The sequence below is a fragment of the Lagopus leucura genome, unplaced genomic scaffold (assembly GCF_019238085.1).
Source record: "Lagopus leucura isolate 7727_CA_CO unplaced genomic scaffold, USGS_WTPT01 Super-Scaffold_100159, whole genome shotgun sequence".
In the NCBI taxonomy this organism is placed as follows: domain Eukaryota; kingdom Metazoa; phylum Chordata; class Aves; order Galliformes; family Phasianidae; genus Lagopus; species Lagopus leucura.
In genome coordinates this window covers 7,332,530-7,353,269 of record NW_024962335.1, presented here as the reverse complement: position 1 = coordinate 7,353,269, position 20,740 = coordinate 7,332,530, and the positions used below count along the sequence as shown (strand labels likewise).

At 44.5% G+C, this 20,740-nt stretch overlaps 2 protein-coding genes across 2 annotated transcripts in view; one reads left to right on the top strand and one right to left on the bottom strand.

The window, feature by feature from the left end:
• Window positions 1–20,740, top strand: part of TMCC3 (transmembrane and coiled-coil domain family 3) — a 124,557-nt gene that overhangs the window by 34,334 nt on the left and 69,483 nt on the right. The window lies entirely within an intron of this gene.
• On the bottom strand, window positions 7,516–8,912 carry SNAPC3 (small nuclear RNA activating complex polypeptide 3). Its single transcript, XM_042889882.1, has one exon. It carries the CDS (start codon window positions 8,910–8,912, stop codon window positions 7,782–7,784), a length of 1,131 nt encoding a protein of 376 aa, XP_042745816.1. The 3' UTR covers window positions 7,516–7,781.

Below are 20,740 nucleotides of genomic sequence, written 5' to 3'. Positions count from 1 at the left end.
TCTTTTTTTTAGAAAAGGTACTCACATTTTTCATCTGTTTTTAATGAGGTGGCTCCACTAGATTTCTTTGCATAATTGCAGTTTGCATATGTCTGCAAGAAGCGGTTCTGGGTTTTGCTTTTTGTTTTCTCCTATTCCATTAAATCAGTCATAGAAGAAACCATGGAGACATCTGAGTGGAAGATCCAGTTAGCCCGCCAAAGTGCCCCAAGATCAGACATCTATCAGACTGCACTAGGAAGAGCAATGCCATCTGGACACAGACAGAGCCCTTCAGATGTTTTTGTGTCACACAAGGCTAGTTACAGGGTAAACATGTTGCAGTGCTGCCTGCCAGAGATCTGAGAGCAGCCCCATGCACTCCTTAGCAGCTGTGGGTGTTTAAACTCCCAGAACTAACAGCCTGCAGCTGTACTTCCATTAGCTCCCCACAAATTTCCCCTCAGTTCCTAGATGGTAAAACTACTTAAAAAAAGATTTCATTTGATTTATTACTTTTGGTTCTCTGGTAGGAATCTGTCCTGAAGGCAGTTTCACTGACAACAGCTGAAACATGCTACTTCATCCAAGTGTACGTGGATGCTAGTGTTCAGGCATGATTTTTTAGCCATCTACAAAATCCAGCTTTTTAACTAAAACTCTTATTACAGCTTTAAGACTTAAACCATTCTCCAAACTTGTCCTAGCAGACACTAAAACTAACAGGCCCTTGAGGTAGTTTAATTCAGCTGTTCTTGTGGCAGGAGCTCAGCAGATTCCCCTGGCCTGCCATGGAGTCATTAAGCTGGAACAGATTTTGGCACATTGCTTGGTGCAAGTGGGCATCATCTTGCTTGGGCTTTGGGGTGCAGTTGGAACAGTGTCAGCTCTCTGCAAGGAGAAGGTGCCCATTAAGTGCATTGCTTTGATAAATGTTTGCTCTCAGTGCTAAGTCAGTTTGTGAGCAGCTAGGAGCATGTTTCTCATAAGCTGCCTCTCCAGGTCTGGAGGAAACTGTTTGATCTTACACCTCTGAACTGAAGAAAGGTGGTATTGCATCCTGCCGTTATCCTGCCATTCAGCTGTGCTCTCTCTCTTCAGAAGATGTCACAGCAATGGGGAAATTGAAATGATTTCTGCAGCCTTCTGCTAAGCAGGACCCTTTCCAGGAGCTAGTCCAATCTAAACCAAAATGTGATGAGAGTAAAGTTGTAAGGAGAAAGGCTTAAAAGCAAGCCTGTTCAGTAACCACCTCATCAACCTTTCCCCTCTCATTTGGGTTCAGGAAGCTTAAAATCAGACCAAGTGCAGATGTTGTGAATACAGTTCTGTGTTCTGAGTGCAGAGCTGTGTTGCCTCCTGACTCTGCTCCATTTTTAGCTTCAGGGTAATGTAGTGCTCTTATGATTTATTACACCAAACATTCTGGCAGCAGAAAGGATCAAGAGTAGGTGAGTCCATTATAGCTGTTATCTAATTCCTTTTGAATGTTAGAGACTATTGAAATAAAAAACTCCCCTTTTTTTTTTTTTTAATGTATGCTCTGGAGTTTTCTCTTTGCCTATGCAAAGGAGTGATGTATATAACTGCTACTTGACTCTTCTTCAGCAAGAGAAGATCCAAACACTGAATATCATGAGTAAAAATTTACTGTGTTCCCAGTAACCTGAGATGGGGCAACATTTTAAAACCCTTTGTGTGACCTCAGAAGAAGCTTCTTTCCGCTCTCCAAAGGGCAGGCTGGACCATCCACCTGCCTGTGCATTCTTTGCAGGTTCTAGTTGATAAAGGACAGCCATACAGCTCAGTGCGGGGAGGGAGCAGCTGGAATGGTTGCAATTGGATGTAGCAGTGGTAATTAAAGTCTTGGTGAGCTACCAACTCTGTCTGATGCTCCTGTCTGGGCAATGTGCATTTGCCCTTTGTGGATGCAGGTTGCTCAGCATGTCCACCTGAGGATACGAGGAGAGGTAGGAACGTTGTGTGGACAGTGCTCTGAGATGCAGGATGTGCAGGCAGCAGGACTGATTTGGATGGGAATGTAAGATCTAGAATATTCTGGGAAAAAAAAGCATTATTAAAAAAAAGAAAAGAAGGTAAGTTAGTGGTTGTACTCCTTCAGAGAAGCTTGCTCCTCAGTGCAGAAGCTAGCCAAGGTGGGAGAAAGTGTAGCTTTCTGAGTGTAACTGCTTGAGGTTAGGAAGGTCCTACAGAGGGATCTGGATAGGCTGATCAGTGGGCTGAGGCCAACTGCATGAGGTTCTACAAGACCAAGTGCTGAGTCATGCATTCTGGTCACAAACCAGTACAATGCTACAGGTGTGGGACAGAGCAGCTGGAAATCCGTGCAGCAAAAAAGGATCTGGGTGTGCTGGCTGACAGCTGGTTGAGCAGGAGCCAGTAGTGTGCCCAGGTGGCCAAGAAGGCCAATGGCATCCTGGCTTGTATCATAAATAGTGTTGCCAGCAGGAACAGGGAGGTGATCATCTCTCTGTACTCTGCTGAGGCTGCACCTTGAGAACTGTGTTCAGTTTTGGGCCCCTCACTACAAGACACTCAGGTCCTGGAGTGTGTCCAGAAAAGGGCTGTGAAGGGTCTGGAGCACAAGTCTGATGGGGAGCTGTGGAGGGAACTGGGGGATTTAGTCTGGAGAAGAGGAGGCTCAGAGGGGATCTTATTGCTCTCTACAGTGACGTGAAAGGAGGTTGCAGCGAAGTGGAGGTTGGCCTCTTCTCCCAAGTAACTAGTGATAGGATGAGAGGGAATGTCCTCGAGCTGTGCCAGGAGAAGTTCAGGTTGGATATCTGGAAAAATTTATTCTCAGAAACAGTGGTTGGGCACTGACGCAGGCTCTCTGGGGAAGAGATGGAGTCACCTGGAGGTGTTCAAGAACTGTGTGGATGTGGCACTGAGGGACATGGTCAGTGGGCATGGTAGGGATGGACTCATGGTTGGACTGGATGATCTTAGTGGCCTTTTCCAGCCTTAATGATTCTATGATTCTGTGATTCTCCACAAGCAGCATTCAGCCTGCAGAGGTGGCTGCTACGTGGGATGGGCTGTGTTTGCATCCTGACTGTCAGGCACTTGGCAGTAATGCTACCAGTGATTAATGATATGACATGAGCTGTATGTGATAATACCAACATTTATGGATGTTGCTGCACTTCTGATGTTCATGCAAGATCAGAAAATAGGCTAATAGCATTACTGTCATCCATGTAGCCCTTACAGGAGAATGCAGCAGACTGGCTTCACATACCTTGTAATTTTCCTTCCATTGGGAAAGGTTATACAGGCTGCACTGTACAGATGGCACACAGCAAAGCTGCTTTTGTTTCTGCACTGTCAGTGCTACTGGATAAGCATCAGTAATCTGTCTTTATTTCCATGGGGCATGCTTGTTTGCTTGGAGTTTACTTCAGTGATCTGGATGAGAAGTGAAATTTCCTGGGTGACACATGCAGCAGCCAGGCAAGGTTATGAGGAGGAGACCGTCTACTGCTGTGGATGGCAGAAAGAAAACCGCAATGGAATTTTCCTGACTGTAAGAAGGAAAGCTGCAAGGTCTCTGCTCTGTCTTAAGTTTCCCAATAGTTTTCTTAGCAGGAGGATATTTAAAAAATGGGATCCTACCCTCCCAGAAGGGATAATTATCAGTAGTAATTCATAATGCAGCAGGTGTGCTATAAACATACAGGTAAAAGGAGGCTATTAAATCCCAGGGGAGAAACTGGCCTGATTTGTGCCTGGATTTTGTACATTTATTGTAATGGTGTTATTACAAATATCAGTGAGCAGTTACTCTTAGCTTCCCCTGACCTCGTGTTGTTCCTATGGGAAGACGGAGTCTGTAGTGGTTGCATCCATTTCAGTCCAGTTTTGTCAGTCATGCTGTCTGAAAGGCAGCAGCTCCCCTCTTGCTTTGGAGCTGAGCTCATGAAACCATGCATTAATTGTTTTCATTCCTGGGGCTAGAGGTACGCTGGGTTATTCTCCAGCCTGCTACTACTCCAGGTTGAGATTCACATAGTGGTTAAAGTCAGGAGTAGCAACAGATTGCTTATGCACCTTGGAGAATCTGTGTTGAGGAGCGTCACAGTTTAAGAAAGTCAGAGATGGAGACACAAAGCACAGAACACTTGCCCAAGGGGCACAGGGCTTCCCTCATTTCTTCTTTGGCAACTTCAGTTTGTGCCAGCAGGGTGAAGGTGCTTGGAGTGGATGTAGGCTGGCCTCGCTGTGAATCCCTTAGGCCTGGGGATTACTGTAAGTATCAGTGAGCTGAGGTCAGCAGAACTTGTCTCCCTGCCGGGGGCTCCTGGGTGGTTTCTGTGCCCTTTGTGGTGCAGTACATCAGAGTAGCACACTGTGATCTTTGCTGCTCTGAAATGTCTCTGCTTATGTGAACCAGTGAAAATGTGCAGTTGTATGTAAATAAAGCCAAGAGACTTCATCAACACTGTGCTTAACTCAAACCATTATTTGATGTGTTAAGTGCTACTTTGAGTTCAACAAGGGATATGATGTTAACTAGACCTTTGTGTTGCCTTTACTCCTTCAAACAGTTCCTGCATTACGGGCTGTGGTGTGGTATCACCTTATCTCCCCTATTAAGGCCTTTCACCACTGAAGTATTTTTAGCCTTGTAAGAAAGTACTCAGGAATAAAAGGAGAGAATCCCCTAGCAGATAAGAAGAACTTAAGTATGGCTTTCACTTCAGCAGGTTTGCTTACAGCCTTTTATTTCAGCTGTCTGGAGTGTTTGTCAGGAAGAGCCCCCAGGTGACTGGTCCTGAGCTGGTGTTTGTCTTCCTGAGGCCATCAGTGCAGGTGGTTCTGCAGCTCTGACATGGGCTGTTTTCCACTAGGACAGGAAAAAAGGCAGATAAGAAAGATGACTGAAATGATGAATTTTCTACTTGACACCCATGTATGCTTATAGCCTTCTTCTGGAAAAGTAAAAGCATAACACAAAATGTCCCACAAATTGTCACCTACTCAAGTCCGGCCAATTTTCACCAGCATTGAGCTTTAAAAAAATCCAAACCAACCAACCTGTTTTCCTCTTGCTTTCTGGAGAATCTTGGCAGTGGTGCATTTAGTCAGGATGACTTGGCCAACTAACCCAGGCCCTTACTGAACGAGAGGCAGAAAACTGGAAGTTTGAAAGAGAAGAAATACAGAAGACAGGATAGTGTGTGCTTTTTGGAGATACAGAATTTAGCTGATGTCTCTAGTAATAGACTTTGCATTCTATGTCACTGGAAATATCTGTAGTTTTCACTAGTGAGTAGAATGGAAACAATTAATGGTATCTTGCGATCCTTTCAGACCATTTGCAAGGCTTCTAGACCCCTCTGTGTGACATTGCAGAGCGACTGTATTATTGACGGGACACTTGGAGAAGTGTTCTGGTTACTTTCTTTTTTTACACAGTTTCTGGAACAGATTCTATCCACTGTTAGTTTTGACTTTACAGAATAAGATGTCTTAAAACAAAGTTAGTGATTTTTTTAGTTTTGCTATGGAAAAAAAAGTAAGGATGCTTATCTTTCTGTAGTTGCACATTAATTGGCATTGATAAGCCTGAATATGAACATGCCCCAGATTTTCAGAACAAAAGAGCACAAACTTTCCAGCACCTGGCTTGTAGGAATATGCTGGGATTGATGGCAAAATGTGTAATGGTTGCAGCACACCTACAAAATCTGCTAGCAAAATCCATGCTTAGTTTTTTGAAGTTTAGACAAGAGAAAAGAGGAAAGGAAAAAAAAAGCCAATCCCCCTCCCTTAAATTTATGGGTTCATTTCAAGTCCAGGTGAATTGTGCCTTTCTAGAGACCTCAGCAGGCTTTGGATCACAATGGTATCTTCAAAAAACAGTATTTATCTTCAGAAAACACAGGCTGAGGCTAAATAATAAAGTAATAGAAACAGTAAATTGAGAGGTAAAGCCTGTTGGATCATACTCTTCATTGGTGTGAATTCTCCATGAATTTCCCAGTGGTATTTATGCTATTCTTTTCATGTGACTGTAAATCACTTCAGCAGTGAAGCTTCTCCCAGCTGTCAAAGGACAATATCCCTCAGCATGACAGAGCTGACTTTCCCAAAGCTCAGCATCCATTCTCCTTTCCACAGGCAAAACCATTGCCTTCGGTCATATCCCAGCTGACAGATCGTGCAGCATCTCATCTGGAGAATCTGAGGTTGCCTTTGAGGACAACCTGAGGGTTGCTGCCTATCAGCATGTTTGCTTCTAAGTGTTATCCTCTCCCCTCTCAGGCTAGCACTCACCAGGGGTTACCTTTGCCTTTTAATTTGCTTTTCCAGAGACATCTGCCAAGGCAAAAGCCTGCATACCAACACTGCTGTTCCCCAGCTGGGTTGCTCTCTCAGGGGCAGTGTGAACTGCTGAAAGTGCCACGGGGAGAAGGGATGGCACTCCCAAGCAGGGCAGGCTGCCTTCCTCCTGACAGCACGAATAACTGCTGATGTTATTAGTGTTGATGGAAATATCATTTGTTTGCATTTTTTAGAGACTAAAATTGGGCGTAACGCAGTGGCTCTGCAAATAAGAACACTTGGATTACGTATTCTGCTCAGTGTTTGTGTTGTGCCAGGCACAGTGGGAGCTTGTCCTAGCCTGTAGGCACTACTGTGCTATAACTAATAAATAATAGCGTCTAACAGTAATTGTTTCATTACTTTATGAGTCAGACCTTTTACTGGGGGATTTGCTCGTTGACAAACATATTGTTCAGCTCTGCATTTCCATTAGGGAGACTACCAGGCTTTTCTGCATCTTTGTACTGAGATGAAGACTTGAAGTTACTCACAATGTTTTAAAAAATATAAGAAATCAGGCAAATAAGATGGCGTTCTTGCTTTGAGCTTCTTCCAGTTCTTCAGTCAAATGCAGTTAGGGTTGGGGTTTCCAGTATTGGGGTTTCATAGCCCACATCCCATGATGGAACAGCTGGCCTGTCCAGATGGGCATGGGCATTCCTGGGAGAATGCTCCAGAATTGAAGGGCACACTGGTTTTGGAGCTGAGCAGAGCCTGATGCTCATCCGAAAATGGTAATTTTACTCCTAATTCTGCCACAGGCTCTGGTGATGCTTTAGATGTGTTGCTTCTCTCCTAATTTCCAAAGAACCCTGAAAATACCGATTTCTCTCAACCTTGCCCAGTTTCTTTCCACAAGTGATTTCTTTGGGAAACAAAGGATGGCTTTGGTTGGAAGGGACCTTAAAGATAACCTAATTCCAACCATTTGCTATGGGTAGGTTAATCACTGGACTGATTTTCTCACCTTGTTCAGAGATAATTGCCAGTTTTCCAGGTAAGATGCCCAAAGATCATATTTTCAGCCTTTAAAAGTTAACAGCGCCTTAGATGCATAAGATTTCTCAAGGACAAAAAACCCAAACCCACCAAACAACCACCATCTGCTTTTGTAAAGGTATTCTCTTTTCAAAACATCCAGATTTTTAGTCTGGATCTCCAAATTACTGTACTGTAGTTGAAACATATTAGAAAAATGTACTTTATTAAAATACACATCTGAGTATATTTTTCCATGCTAGCTTATTTCTGTGACTGTGAAAGCATATCAGATACACTTTAAATGCAAAGGGCTCCTTCCTTCTCACAGGAGAAGAATAAAGGCCCAACCCCAAAACCTATGGGATGGCCAATGCTCAAGCTGTTTGGTGGTTTTAACAGCTAGAGCAACAGTGTCATCTGTCAGATGAGTCAGATTCAGCCCACTGAATCCATTCTGGCTCATGTAAGTTCTAGTTGAAAATCCCAGGATCGACGTAGGGATATGCAAGAAAGTCTCCCAGTTTATTGCCTTCTGCATCATAATGGAGCATTCGGAAACAAACATCACAGAAGAAACAAGGGTCCTCTGGTGCCAGGCTGTCCTTGTTGGTTACCCACCTGGCTGTATACATTTTGCATACAAAGCATTTTCTGGTACATAACCAGTGTTTTTTGATTAACAGCGGATAGAGGTTCCTGTCCAGGCAGTCCTCATGATGAATAAGTCGTATGTCTGTGACGATAATGATGTGCTCACAGTCCCCTTGGTGGCAGAAGAGGTACGGATAGCCGATTCTGAGGGACACATCATTGAATGTGTAGTCCTCCATTTTGGCAGACTGAAGATTTCCATAGCCTCTGTCACGAGATTCGGACCACTCAATAATGGTTCTGCTCAGATCTCTGCACTCTGGGTATCTGCTATCATTATAAAAGATGCCTTCAAAGTAAAAGAAGGCAGATTTGTAGAGGTCCTTGCTGATGTGCTCTGGCGCTCGGTCCGGCTCGCTGCTGAACTCCCCGCCAATCTGCAGGTCGCTGACACAGGACAAGGAGTCTCTGAGTTCAGTGAGCCTCTGGCTGCCCAGCACCAGGACTGTCTGGTAGGGCTTGTGCTCTTTGTGCTTCTGGAAGATGACGGGATAGAAGACGTTCAGAGTCAGAAGCAGCTCTCCCTCCTCCACCAGGTCTGCTGCATCATCAGGCCTCTTCCCAACGGCGTGCGACTCCATCTCGTAAGTCAGCGTTTCCTGTCTGCAAGCCCGATCCACGACGATCCTTTCTTCTCGCCTCTGCAGCACCTTCTTCCTAAACCGAAGAGTTTCCAGCCCGCTGTCTTCGGGAATCGCTTCTGGGTCCCTCTCGTTATCAGCAGACACTAACGTATCAACACTGCACAAGGCCCGCAGCTCGGCCGCCGTCTCTGCCGTGCAGCCCAGCTCCTCCGCCACGGCCCCGGCCGCCTCCTCCTCCTCCTCCTCGTCAGCCAGCGAGAGGTCTCGGGGCTGCAGGCACTGCCGCCAGCCGCTGCCCAGCGCGCCCACGCGGAACACGCGGGTGTGCGGCTCCCCCGCCTCGTACTCGATCGCCTCCGCCGCCATCGGGCCTGCCGGCCGCCGCGCAGCTGCCAGCGGTCGCGGTGGAAACGCGTCACGGCCGGCCCGCCCCGCCTCGGCCGCGCCGGGACAGCCGCGGGGGGAGAGGGAGGAGGCAGCATAGGAGAGCCGAGCGCGGGGCTCCCGTGGGGACAGTCGTGCGTGCGTGTTGCTGCCTGGAGCGGCTTGTGCGTCGTCTTCTGCCGTGTGTGGAAATCTCAGAGGGCCGCTTTTCTCGGTGTTTTTCGGCGCAAATTCCATGCTGGTTGCGGATTGGCGTCGCTTCTCTTTTATTGATCTCAGTGAATGAATGCTGTTGCCGCAGCAGGATTCTCCCCCAGAAAGCCGGGTAGCACATTTTTTCACTGTCGAGATACGAGGTGTCTGGAGAAGAGGGGAGTTGTGCTCGGTGCCTGCTGCTTCCCTCTGCCAGCCTGCTCTGTGCCTGTCCCTGCCGTGATTTCTGCGGGCAGAGCAAGGCCATAGCCTCAGACCTCAGCACCCACATGCTCACAAATGGCTCCTGGAACGAGATGAAACACAGCTTTTATTTCCTGCCTGCGTTTGCAGTGATACTGCTGTGACATTTGTGAGGCCATGACACCGCTCTGATTTCAGCCTGCTAGCATGTAGGTTATCTACACTAGGACACGAACACAAGACTAGAGGCTGGCTTTCTCTGCACTCATCCCCACCTGACAGCTGGGCCCCAGCCCTTCTTCCAGGGAGAATCTTTTGGCTTACACCACCCAAAAACTGCACCTCAACTGTGTCCCATCCCAAGCCCGCTCTCTGGCACTTTAAAGAAGAGCTGCGTTGCAAACCATCGGGTGCCACGCACTCCCCTTTGCATGATGTTTCAGATTTGATTTGCTCATTTCCGTACCTGGGGGTATGACTCATGCTGTGTGGGCTGGTGGGGATGAGGTGGATGAGCTGGGGTTGGGTGTGCTCAGCAGGCCCTGTATCATCACAGGTCTCTGGATGTCCTCTGCCACATCCACTTTGGATAGGGTGGGGCTTGGTGCTATGCTCAGGGCTCCACTGCACATTTTCCACCTTCTCACGGTACCGAGCAGAGTTCTGGTCTAGTGAGTGGCTTTCCTGTGGTCAGATGCTACCTGTGTGTCTTCTCAAACCATGCTGAATAAAACCCAGCACACTCAGAGGTAAACCAAAGACATTTGGTAGGACCAACGGATTGAGAATTTCCTTGGGCCAAAATCAATTTTACCGTGCGCTGCAGAAGCATTCCCTGAGTCCCAGCTGAGCCAGGATTTTCAAAATGAACTGAAATGCCAGTTTTAAAAAGGTTAACTTTGAAATGCTTTTGAAAGTTTTGAGACGTCAGTCAGTCATCAGTCTTGGAGAGAGGGTTCAGATCAGACTGATAAAAGTGTCACTTTGTTTTGACCTCTTCTGCTTTCTTAACTTCATAGCATAAGCTAACTCAAATTTTGACATGTAAAGAAGTTAAGGACTTTTTGTAAAATTCACAATTGAACATTTGCAATGGCTTTTTTTTTCAAATTGAGATTTGCCATAAATCAAGCATGAGGGGAACAGTTTATTTCAAGAAATAAACAAAACAAAAAAGAACCTTAAAAAACACTATATGATAGGGAACCTATTTAAGGAGCAAGAAACCAAATGTTCTGGAAAGCCTCATCTAGAAATGAGAGGACTCTGGTTCCGTGATGCCCAGCACAGCCTCTGGGAGTGCGGCAGCCCTTCCTGGGCAGGCAGAAGGGAGCTCTGCTCTCTCTGGAATGAATGTTCCCAGGAAACATTCTGTGCCAAAAATATCCATGTAGCAGTTTCTTTTTTGTGTTGATTGAATGCATATGTTGTGTTCCTCACTGTCCAAGAAATAGATTTCATATCTGTCTCAGCAAGTAAGTAATTTCTTACAAGAAGTACCACAACAAATTCATGCAAATAAGGTTACTCAGGTGCAAGAGTGTTTGCAGGGCCTCGCTTAAAAAGAAAATGGTTCTGACCCCATATGCAGGCTGAAAATATCTGAGTCTGTAGCCAAAAAGGTTCTCAATTGAAATGGCAGCTTCTGGTTTTGTCTTCAGTAGGTACTTTTGTGTTTGGTGATGGGACAGAACTTTCCATAAGCAGGATTCAAATATGCTGTTAGAAACCCTTGTAGTGGAAAAATGGCTATTAACTGCTATCCAGAAAATACCATTTTTTCATATTCAAATTTTAGTGGGTACAGGGAGGGAGATAAAATCAGCATTTATTCAATATTTACCTACTTCTTCGTGTTAGGACCAGCTCTTATTTTAAGCTGTTTGTCATTTTGCTTTGCAGAGTGCCACTATAATTAGAATCTGAAGAAGTGGTATTTTGGGGCAAATAGCAGAACTGCCAATGTCAAGTGTTTAAAAAAAATGCTGGGTTAGCTGTTGTTCCCAGACCAGGAGACTGACCAAAAAAACCAAACCAAAACAAAAAAAACCTACCCATCAGTTTTTCTTCATTAGTCTTATGATTTCTGCTCCTTCAGATGTGCTGAGATCACATTTCACTTTTCCTTTAGAAGAGCTGAAAGCTTTGAAGTGTTGTATTGTTTTTTTTTGTGTGTGCTGACAGCTGATACAGGAACACTGATCCAGAAACTTCAGCACTAGTGTGGGATTCATCTTAAATTCCTGAGCACCAGAACACACCTCTGAGCACACCCCTGAGAGGTGTGTATTGCCATGCCAGTAACTTTGCAGTCCTTTAAGTGTTTGAGGAGAGATTGTGATGCTGGGTTTGTCTGAGTTGGTATGAATACTTTGTCTAGAAGTTGAGAAAAAGAACATAAAATCATTCATTTTGAGGACAAGATTAAAGAAAACCATTGGCTGTTGCCTATTTGAAGGTCATTTAGACCCCCTGCTTCAAAGCACAAGCCTCAATACAGAAATAATCATGCTGTCCCTTACCCTGTGCTGGCCTAAGGTTTAAGGAGGTTTGTGCCTCATGCTGTGCAGTTAATCAGGAAGCCAGACCTTAGTCCTGCTCTGCAGAGAATGTTCTGTCTCCTTTTAAGGTTGGTAGAACTGAGTGATCCAACTGAAGACTATCAATTAGAGAGGCACTTTGGACTCAGTAAGTGCTGTAAAAGCACTGAGTTCTGTGTGGAATGAAACAAAAATTGGTGGATATTATGGCAGTGGTATTTGTGTCTTGTTTTACCTTCTGTAAATTCTTTTGACCTGGTTTCTTTCTAATTCATTTGAAATAGTTCTGGGAATTTTGAGAACTCTGTGAGTCTGTTGTAATGCCCACATTACTGCTGCTGGAGAAATGCAGGGTACAGGGACTGGGTAGTGACTTTATGAAAGAAAGGAAAAAACACAGAATGGCAGATGAATACCAGCAATGAATGTCATTTTCTTCATTCAGATGAAAGATGCAATCATTTTGTTTAATCACTGCCCATATTTCCCTGTCCGTCAGTGTCTGTGGAGGCACTGCTGGGCTGTGCTCTCACCAAGCTCCCTAGGGAACAGGATGATTGATGTCCCAGGCAGGTGCAAGATGCATGTTTGGTCATCCTGGGAAGTAGCAAAGTGTGGCAGGCCCTGATGCTCAGGCTCATGCATGCAGCTCTCCAAGAAGGCCTGTATCTGGCTATTCCAGACAGCAGGCATGGGAGTGAGATGGGAGGCAACCAGAGAGCACATGTGTGAGTGGATGTGCTTTGCCCTGGGAAGGGTGAAGTTGGGAAGCCATTTGTGTTCCCCTGGCACTGTGGAGCTTCAGATGAGACTGTTGTGTCTGGCATCTGTGCCTGGCAGTGCCTCCTGGTTAGCAAGACAGGAGAGCAGCCAAGCACTGAAGAAGATGCCCTGTTTCAAGACATGATTTCTTACTTCCTTCTTATTTAGCCTGTGATTTTATTCCTCCTAGCTCCTCTGAGAGGGCTGACAATTCTGTTTTGAGACCACCTTCTTTTTGCAGTGCCCTGGTAAACATACCCTGCCTGTCTCTTCCGTCTTCCATTGTACTTCATATGCTCTAGCCTCTCTTTTCCTCCCTCCTCTTTCCTGGCAGGCTCTCTGTCTGCCCGCAGTGCTCCCAGTTTTCCTCCCCTCCTGCATGTGGTGCTAACCAGCCCTGCAGGCCACCCCCATGTGTGCTGTGTCCCTACCATGAACCAGGGGATGGTGATGCAGCATTGCTGAAAGCACTGGGCTGTGCTGACATGCATGTGATGAACCTTTTGTTAAGTAGGAGACATGGAGCTGGCAGTATAACGTTGAGGAGAGACAGTGACTGGATCTGGAAGCATCGTTTCAGATAGGGCAGGCAAAACCAAGGAAGGTGTTCTGCAAGTTATTAATTGTACCTGGCTTTAGGCTGCCTAATCCCATAAATGAAGCTCTGGCATCGTAGAGTCCAGAGTTGAACCCTAGAGATCACTGAGGAGGGATATTTGTAGGTACTTTGGCTCTGGTGTTCATTTCGAGAGCTCTTTAAAATAATGACATGCTGCAGCTTACTAATGATTTAAGAGGTTCTCCTTTGTGTCTTGGTGTGAGGCTGATCTGATGCAGCCATCTTCATGATAGCATCCCGCAGTGCTTTGTCTTTATGAGTACATCTTGTTCTGGCTTGCTTCAGAAATCTGCTCTTAGCTCTAAGGTCTGCAATTGTTGGCCTGTAATTAGTACCAATATTTCAGTGCTATTACTGCACTGGTCTGAACTGCTGGCTATTTTTAGATATGACGTTCAGGTTTTTGTTACATAGCTTGTTTCTCTCATCATGAATCAGCAGGCCTCTGAGTACAAGAATGCTGTTTTTTAGAACAAGCAGTGTCAACTTAAGCAGATACACCTTGACCAGTATTTACACAAACATATCTTTAGATGGAGACCACTGTCCAGTCCTAGGCTGGGGGGTGTGGGGTCTGTATTCTCTTCTGATGGCTTGAAATAACTGTGTATCTGCCTTACTCATGGGCCAGGTCGTTGACTGGGTTTATGTTTAGAAACTAGACAGAATGTACACAGGTCAGGTAGGCAACATTTACCGTAACTAAAAAAGTGAACTCATTGTCAAGAAGTAAAAAACTACTCATACCCTATTGGGAAACAACCAGGTTTGTGCTTATGAGAACTGACAACAGGAATTTTGTTTGGGTAAACATTGGCATGTATAGTGTTTGAACCCTGTAGCTAATGTCTGAGTTATCTCAGCTTGCATCTCCTCTATGAATAGGAAAACACTGGCCTTCCTGTGGCTGTAGTCTTTCCAGGTTGCAGTGGCTATTAATCAGAGATTATGTAGCTTTTCTAACTGAGTAGCAGTTGCATATTTCGGAAATCTCTGAACGCCCTAAGGTTTTGTTCACAACTACATTTGTATTCTCATTTCCTTTCTCAGTGCTGCTGTTAAAAGATTACTTGCTTTCTTTTACATTTCTAAACTAAGACCAGGAGATGCTCCTTTGAAACCCACTGAGCCTGGTTTGGAAAAGAATCCACACAGCTAGTGAAGGCACAGTCCTTGATTCTGCAGGAGAGACACTTAAGACTATAATACTGCAGAGGACAAGACCAGCCTGCATAAAGGCTTAGACTGACTGAGGGGTAGATAAAGCTAAATAAGAAACAGGCAGTTTCCATCTGTGATTTCAGAGTTCTAGAAAATATTTACATTAGAAAGGAAGATATCAGAGCACAGAATTAGAAAAACAGAAATCAGGAGCCTAACTCTAATATAGATGTTCACTTTCTGTGCACACTGAGCAAATCATCGCAGAGGAACAGAGAAATGGAGTCAGAAAACAAAAGGAGAGTCAATCTTCAAAAAGCTAGATCTGGGGGGAAGCTTTCTTAGAAGGAGAAACATCTGCAAGGATCCATTCTGAAAAAATCTCAGGAGTGAAAGTGTGCAGTTAATCAAGTATGACACTGCAAATAGTATTCATTATTCTGTATCACTTGATAGCACCCAGAGATACCAAAACCGCATCAGCGTCCAGTTTTTTCTACGTAATTTATCACTGTTTTATCTATTCTGGCTGGCTAATTATTGTATAAATCTCATGATTGTTATGAAGCTTAATTCATTGATATCTTTACAGAGCTGTGGTGCTTTGCAGGAGAAGTGGCAGGAATTTAAAAATCATGGTAATTTCGCACTTACATTTTAGTACCATTTCTGGATTTTGTTAGCTGGCAAATCTCTTCAACATGTGTTCTGGTGTACATTACGAAAATGTACGTATTTTTAGTTTCAGATGTGTACACTGCTCCAGTCTTTTACACTTCCAAGGCCATGACCCTGCGGTCTGGGGGATTGCAGGCGATGTTCATTGGAGAAGACACAAGCACACTGTGCAGATAGAGGCAGGATGTGTCAGCCCTTCTCTAGGTACTCCATATTCAGATGTCAGAAGAGAGGAGACCTCATGCCTGGAGCGGCTGATTGTTGTGATATTCAGGCACAAAAACCAAAGGGGTGCTAAGCAGTCTGAGGAAAATGAAGGTGGATATTCTTGGGCTTCAGCTACAGTAGTCACAGCCTCATTCTTCTAACTGGGCCTCTTCTGTAGGTAAACATGAGAAATTAATAGCAACTATTTAATTAATAATAGAAACTATCCTGTAGACACTCGTGCGGTCATATGAGATGATAACGTGGCTGTTCACTGGGATGAAAAACTGCTTCACTTAAATGCGAGGCTGCTGCTAACAGGACAGTAGTATTTCTCAAGCCAGTTTTCCTCTCTGGTTACCAAGGAATCCGTCATACAGAGGAAAGCAGAAGAGAAACCCTCTTAAAACTGTGGTTACTGAATTGAAATCCAGGGGCTTTTTTCTTTCTTCTTTGTTTTAAATTTTTTTGTTTGTTTGTTTAGTTCTGAAATCTCTGTTATCTTTGGTATATCCTTATTAACCTTACCAGGCAATGCTGCTGAAGATTATCAGCTCTTTTTAGCATTTCTCTTCTAAATGCATACATGCATATACATTCCCAGGCCTGCCTGAGCCCTCACCTGATGACTCTCTTTTCTGTTTTCTTATAATCTAGGAGTTGCAGATACCCATCCTGCCCCATTCTATGCTATCCGTTCTATCCAAGACAGAGCCCATGCTATGGCTTAGTCTTGAGAAGTTACCCATTTTTTGGCAGCTTTTGCCTTTTGGATTCTTTCCTAGCCATTGGAAATCCATAGGAATGTGCTGTATCTGGGGAAAACAAGAGCTTTAAGGTGTTTAAAGTGAAGGAAAGGGTGCTGACTCCCTTTGGGTGCTGCAGGCTCTAAAATTGAATGCAGGACACTGACAAACCAGTATACCTTTGTTTGGAGACAAAATCTAGCTTGGGGATTGATGTGATACAGGGAGATAACTCCAGCTGCTTCTCATTTCTTCTCTGTGAGCTTGTCTGTCTAGTTGCCAGGTTGCAATACAGTCCTATTGCTAGTTGCATTGACTCATACTCTCTTTTCCTGGTGATGCACCACAATCAATTGCCCATATGTTGCCTCCAATGCCTGTATTTGCCTTTCAAACCACTCCTCCTGAGGTGTTATTGACATTCTTGTGGAGCGTGACTACTGGAGGGGACTCTTGCAAGCAACCTCTTTTAATCTATTAAGAGATACTGAGGAGGGAACCAGAAACTTGTTCTCCTTCCCTTACAGTGTTGTATGATAGATATATGTATGAGTCCTCTCTGAATGGAGTTTTCATTTCTTCCTGATTTCTTCATTAAAAGGTGTGCCACTTTGTGCATTCAAAGGTGTATTCTTCTTATGGCTGATATGCAGCAGAACAAATTTCAATATCATGTGAAGACTAGAGAGTGAGCTGGCTCGTTGCAGATAAAATAAGCTTGGAAAAAATACCCAGAGTATGTCTGTCCCCTTTACCATGAGGCAGTGGTAGCACCCATCTGCCCTTGGTGACTCTAGTTAGACGCCAGATACTGCAAGGAATCATCATGCAGTCAATTGCAGTACATGTTTTATTTATTGCCATGCACTATTACTTCTGTATTAATGATGTTTGTGATGAATAATATTCTAAGCTGCTTCTTAGTTGCTCCTTTAAAGAACTGAGGATCTCACTTCAATGATAGTACAGTATGCTTTGGTACTGAATACTCTTTTCATTAGATGTAAAAAATACTGCTGTTAGAACCTAAGTGGATTGGGATATTCATGGTTAAGTGAGAAATCCAATCTCAGGCCATACAGCCACAGCTGAGAAGGTACAAGTAAGTGCCAGAGCTCCTTGGGTTCCTTTCCTGAGCACCTGGTGTCTGGCTGTGCTGGGTGCAGGGCTCTCAGCAGCTGGAACAGGACAGCTGTTGGGCCAGATATGGTATTTCTCAGTGAGCAAGGCCCTTTGTCATCCTTGCAGAGCCCCACATCTGCTGGCTTCTTATAATGTGCCGATTGCTAGATTAGAAAATGCCTCATTGACAGTTGTTTCTTTTAGTGAGTTTGTTTTGACTGGACACTGTGACATTGGAGGACGTTTTGTACAGAAAATGAAGCAGAAGCAGAAGCAAAGCTATGCTGCTGAACCTAGTTTTTGCAGTGTGTTGGACTGTGAGTATTTACTCATTCTTAATTGTATGAAACTTCTTTACATGAATATATCCATGTTTCATATTGTTTGTGCGGAGCAAATATTTTTAAATGCTACATTCTTCCCTAATTTCGTCTAAAGCTGACAGAATTAAAAAATGACCATGAGCTGTGCCCTGCAGGAAATGTGCTTTTCAGCGAGCAGATAAGTTTTACCTTTGTACTTTGCCAGGTCAACAGGCGTGTAAGAGGCAACGTGATAGCAATTTGTTAGAATGGTTGGTTTGTTTTAAGAGAATTGAATTACAGTCAGAGGCGCACGCAGCATGCAAACAAATGACAGCATTGCTGTCTGCAGATATTTTTGGGTTTCGATTTGCTTAGGTTTATTTTTTCTGTTTAATTACTTCTATCTAATAAAGGAAGCAGACTTCATAATGGCACACAGGAATTTCCACTATGGATCGCAGTGGTAGGTCACAGCTGTAGTTGTGATTTGCAGCTAGGTGCACCAGAGAAACATACAACAAAATGTGGCATGTGTACTTCATAACTTGTCTCCACTTTAACCTCTTCTGTCTGCTGCTGTTCCTGCCCTTCAGTTGTGAAATCTTGCTTTCTAACGTTACTTGTGGTCTTTAATTTGCAACCTACGCTATTCTTTGTGCACTGTGCTGGTGTATAAATCCTGCATGTGTCCCAGGTTGAAGCCAACTCCCAGCTGTGCAGGTTTCCTCCTGACAGTCTGTGCTGGTGTTGGGCAGCCCACCAGTGATCATTGGCTTGCCTGCTAACATCTGCCACTCCTGTGAGCCAGGTGTGCAGAATGCAGTGCTGACATTTCACAACATTGCAGTGTGCCGAATGGGATTTGAAGGGGCTTGATTGCACCCAGACCATTTGGCGGCTAAGTGTGACGCTGTGCGTGTTGTTTCCTCCATCAGTCAGGTATTTGTTTATGCAGATATTAGCAGGTGACAGCAGTGTGTTGAAACACGTGCTGCTGTGAGAATCACCCATACGGGCCACGAGCCTGGCAGTACTGCGGGGGCTGTACACGTCAGCTTTTCCAACTAGAAGAAAAAAACAAATCCAACTTGCAGTGGCATCAGGTATTTTTGCACATTCATGTAAACAAGCAGAATTGTGTTAACATCCCACTTCCCTGAGTGCCCTGGTAGTGTTTTTGCTTCCACCCCAGCACCAAAAGCCACTTCAGCCACCTCCTGCTGTGTCTGCGTGGGTTTTTGACACAAACATTGCTCCGGGCACCTCTTTCTGAGGTGTCACTCACTCACATGCACATTTCAGAACAAACGTTTCCCTTTCTGCAAAGCTTCACATCCAGAGCCCAGCAGCCTTTGGCCTTTTACTGGTTTGGGAGGTGAATACACGTGCTCCAGTCAACAACCAGCTGCCGAGCACCGTGTAGCTGGCAGGTCCCCACGGCAGGACCATTCTGTGGTTTTTCAGCTCCCTCTCATTTTCTGCAAGGTTTCTGTGAATTGTGCTTCTTCTTTTAATCCCTTTAGGAGACTAACTAGCAGCTTGCCAACAGGGGGGTCTGATACCACCACCCTCCTCCATAGTTTTGTGGAAGCTGTGTAACTTTCTTGTGAACTTAGCTGGAAGAGCAAACACTCCTCGAAACAGATACATTCAACTGATTGTTTTAGAAATACTTGACCTTATTAAATTTAGCCAAAACTTTACATGTGAATTCTGTCTGACTTGCAGCTTTTCCCAGTGCAATGGAAAATGCACTGTTTTTCTGTACATTAACTGTTCGTCACCATACTGCCCCAGTATTTCAGGGAATGTTGCAATGTCTGCTGTTGCAACCAGCTCTACTGTGATAAAATAAGCATGTTTCCAGTGTCCTTTTGGGAAGTGCATGTGTCTGTGAGTTTCAGTTTGAATGGAAAGGCTGAGTGTCATCAGGTCAAACAGATCTGTGGTCATTCATTAGAATAGAAAATTCAGGACCACTCACTAAAAGATTAAATGAACTAGGGTATGCTGTATGTTTCCCCTTTTTTCTTTCCCCAGAAGTAGAATCATAGAATGGCCTGGGTTGAAAAGGACCACAATGATCATCTGGTTTCAACCCCCCTGCTATGTGCAGGGTCGCCAACCACCAGACCAGGCTGCCCAGAGCCACATCCAGCCTGGCCTTGAATGCCTCCAGGGATGGGGCATCCACAGCCTCTTTGGGCAACCCGTGCCAGTGTTTCACCACCCTCTGTGTGAAAAACTTCCTCCTAATATCTAACCTAAATATCTCCTGTCTCAGTTTAAAACCATTTCGCCTTGTCCTATCACTATACACCCTTGTAAACAGAGCCATTCCCCCTCCTGTTTATACACTCCCTTCAAGTACTGGAAGGCCACAATGAGGTCTCCCTGGAGCCTTCTCTTCTCCAAGCTAAACAATCCCAGTTCCCTCAACCTTTCTTCATAGGAGAGGTGCTCCAGCCTTATGATGTTCTTAGTGGCTTTTCTCTGGACCCGTTAATAATTGAGTAGTTGGATGCTGTTTCCTGGATGGACATCTTGTGAATGAGTCTCTAAAAGGCCATCTTTTTAGAATTATTATATCACAGAGCTGTGGCTTACAATGTCTTAAATCCCTTTATTTCCTAAATATACAAGAAGCACATTCTGTCTTTGATAAAGGTGTTTTCTAGTGTCTATCTATATTGGTGTTACTAAAAAATCCCAAAACGCATTACCATTTAAATGGCCTTAAATGAGGCAGTTATATCATGACTGAAGAACAACAAAACCAAAACAAAGTAGCTCTAGGACATAACCCAAACATAAATAATTCACAGATACTTCAAGGACCTAGTTAGATTTGGCATCTTTTAATTGGAAGCTTAGCACTGAACTGTGCCAAGGCTACAATTGACTTGGACTGTTACTAATGAATTTTTTAAACACATTTTTATGCAAGTTGTCACTATCCAATTGCTGGAAGCAAGGGAGTGCTGGGGAACCATACAAGCAGTTGCAGCAATGCCTGGGATTAATTGCCCCTTGGCTTGGCTTTTCCATTTTCTCAGTTTTCAGCAACTTCAACAATTTTTTTTTTTCCCCACAGAATCAGAGTCAGAAAATAGGAAAGCAATCAAGTAGTTTTGCTTTTGAAGAGCCTCATCTGTTCGTTTTCAGCAACTGCTGAGACAGTGTTCTTCTTGGGCAACAGCAGAAAGAACTGAGTTCCTAGCTTAGCTGAACTTTGTAATATGAGTGAATTGTTTCCCCCAACCCACTCCACAAT

Excerpts from the sequence above, each read along its gene's own strand:
- SNAPC3 (XM_042889882.1), bottom strand. The coding sequence starts at position 8,912 with ATGGCGGCGGAGGCGATCGAGTACGAGGCGGGGGAGCCGCACACCCGC.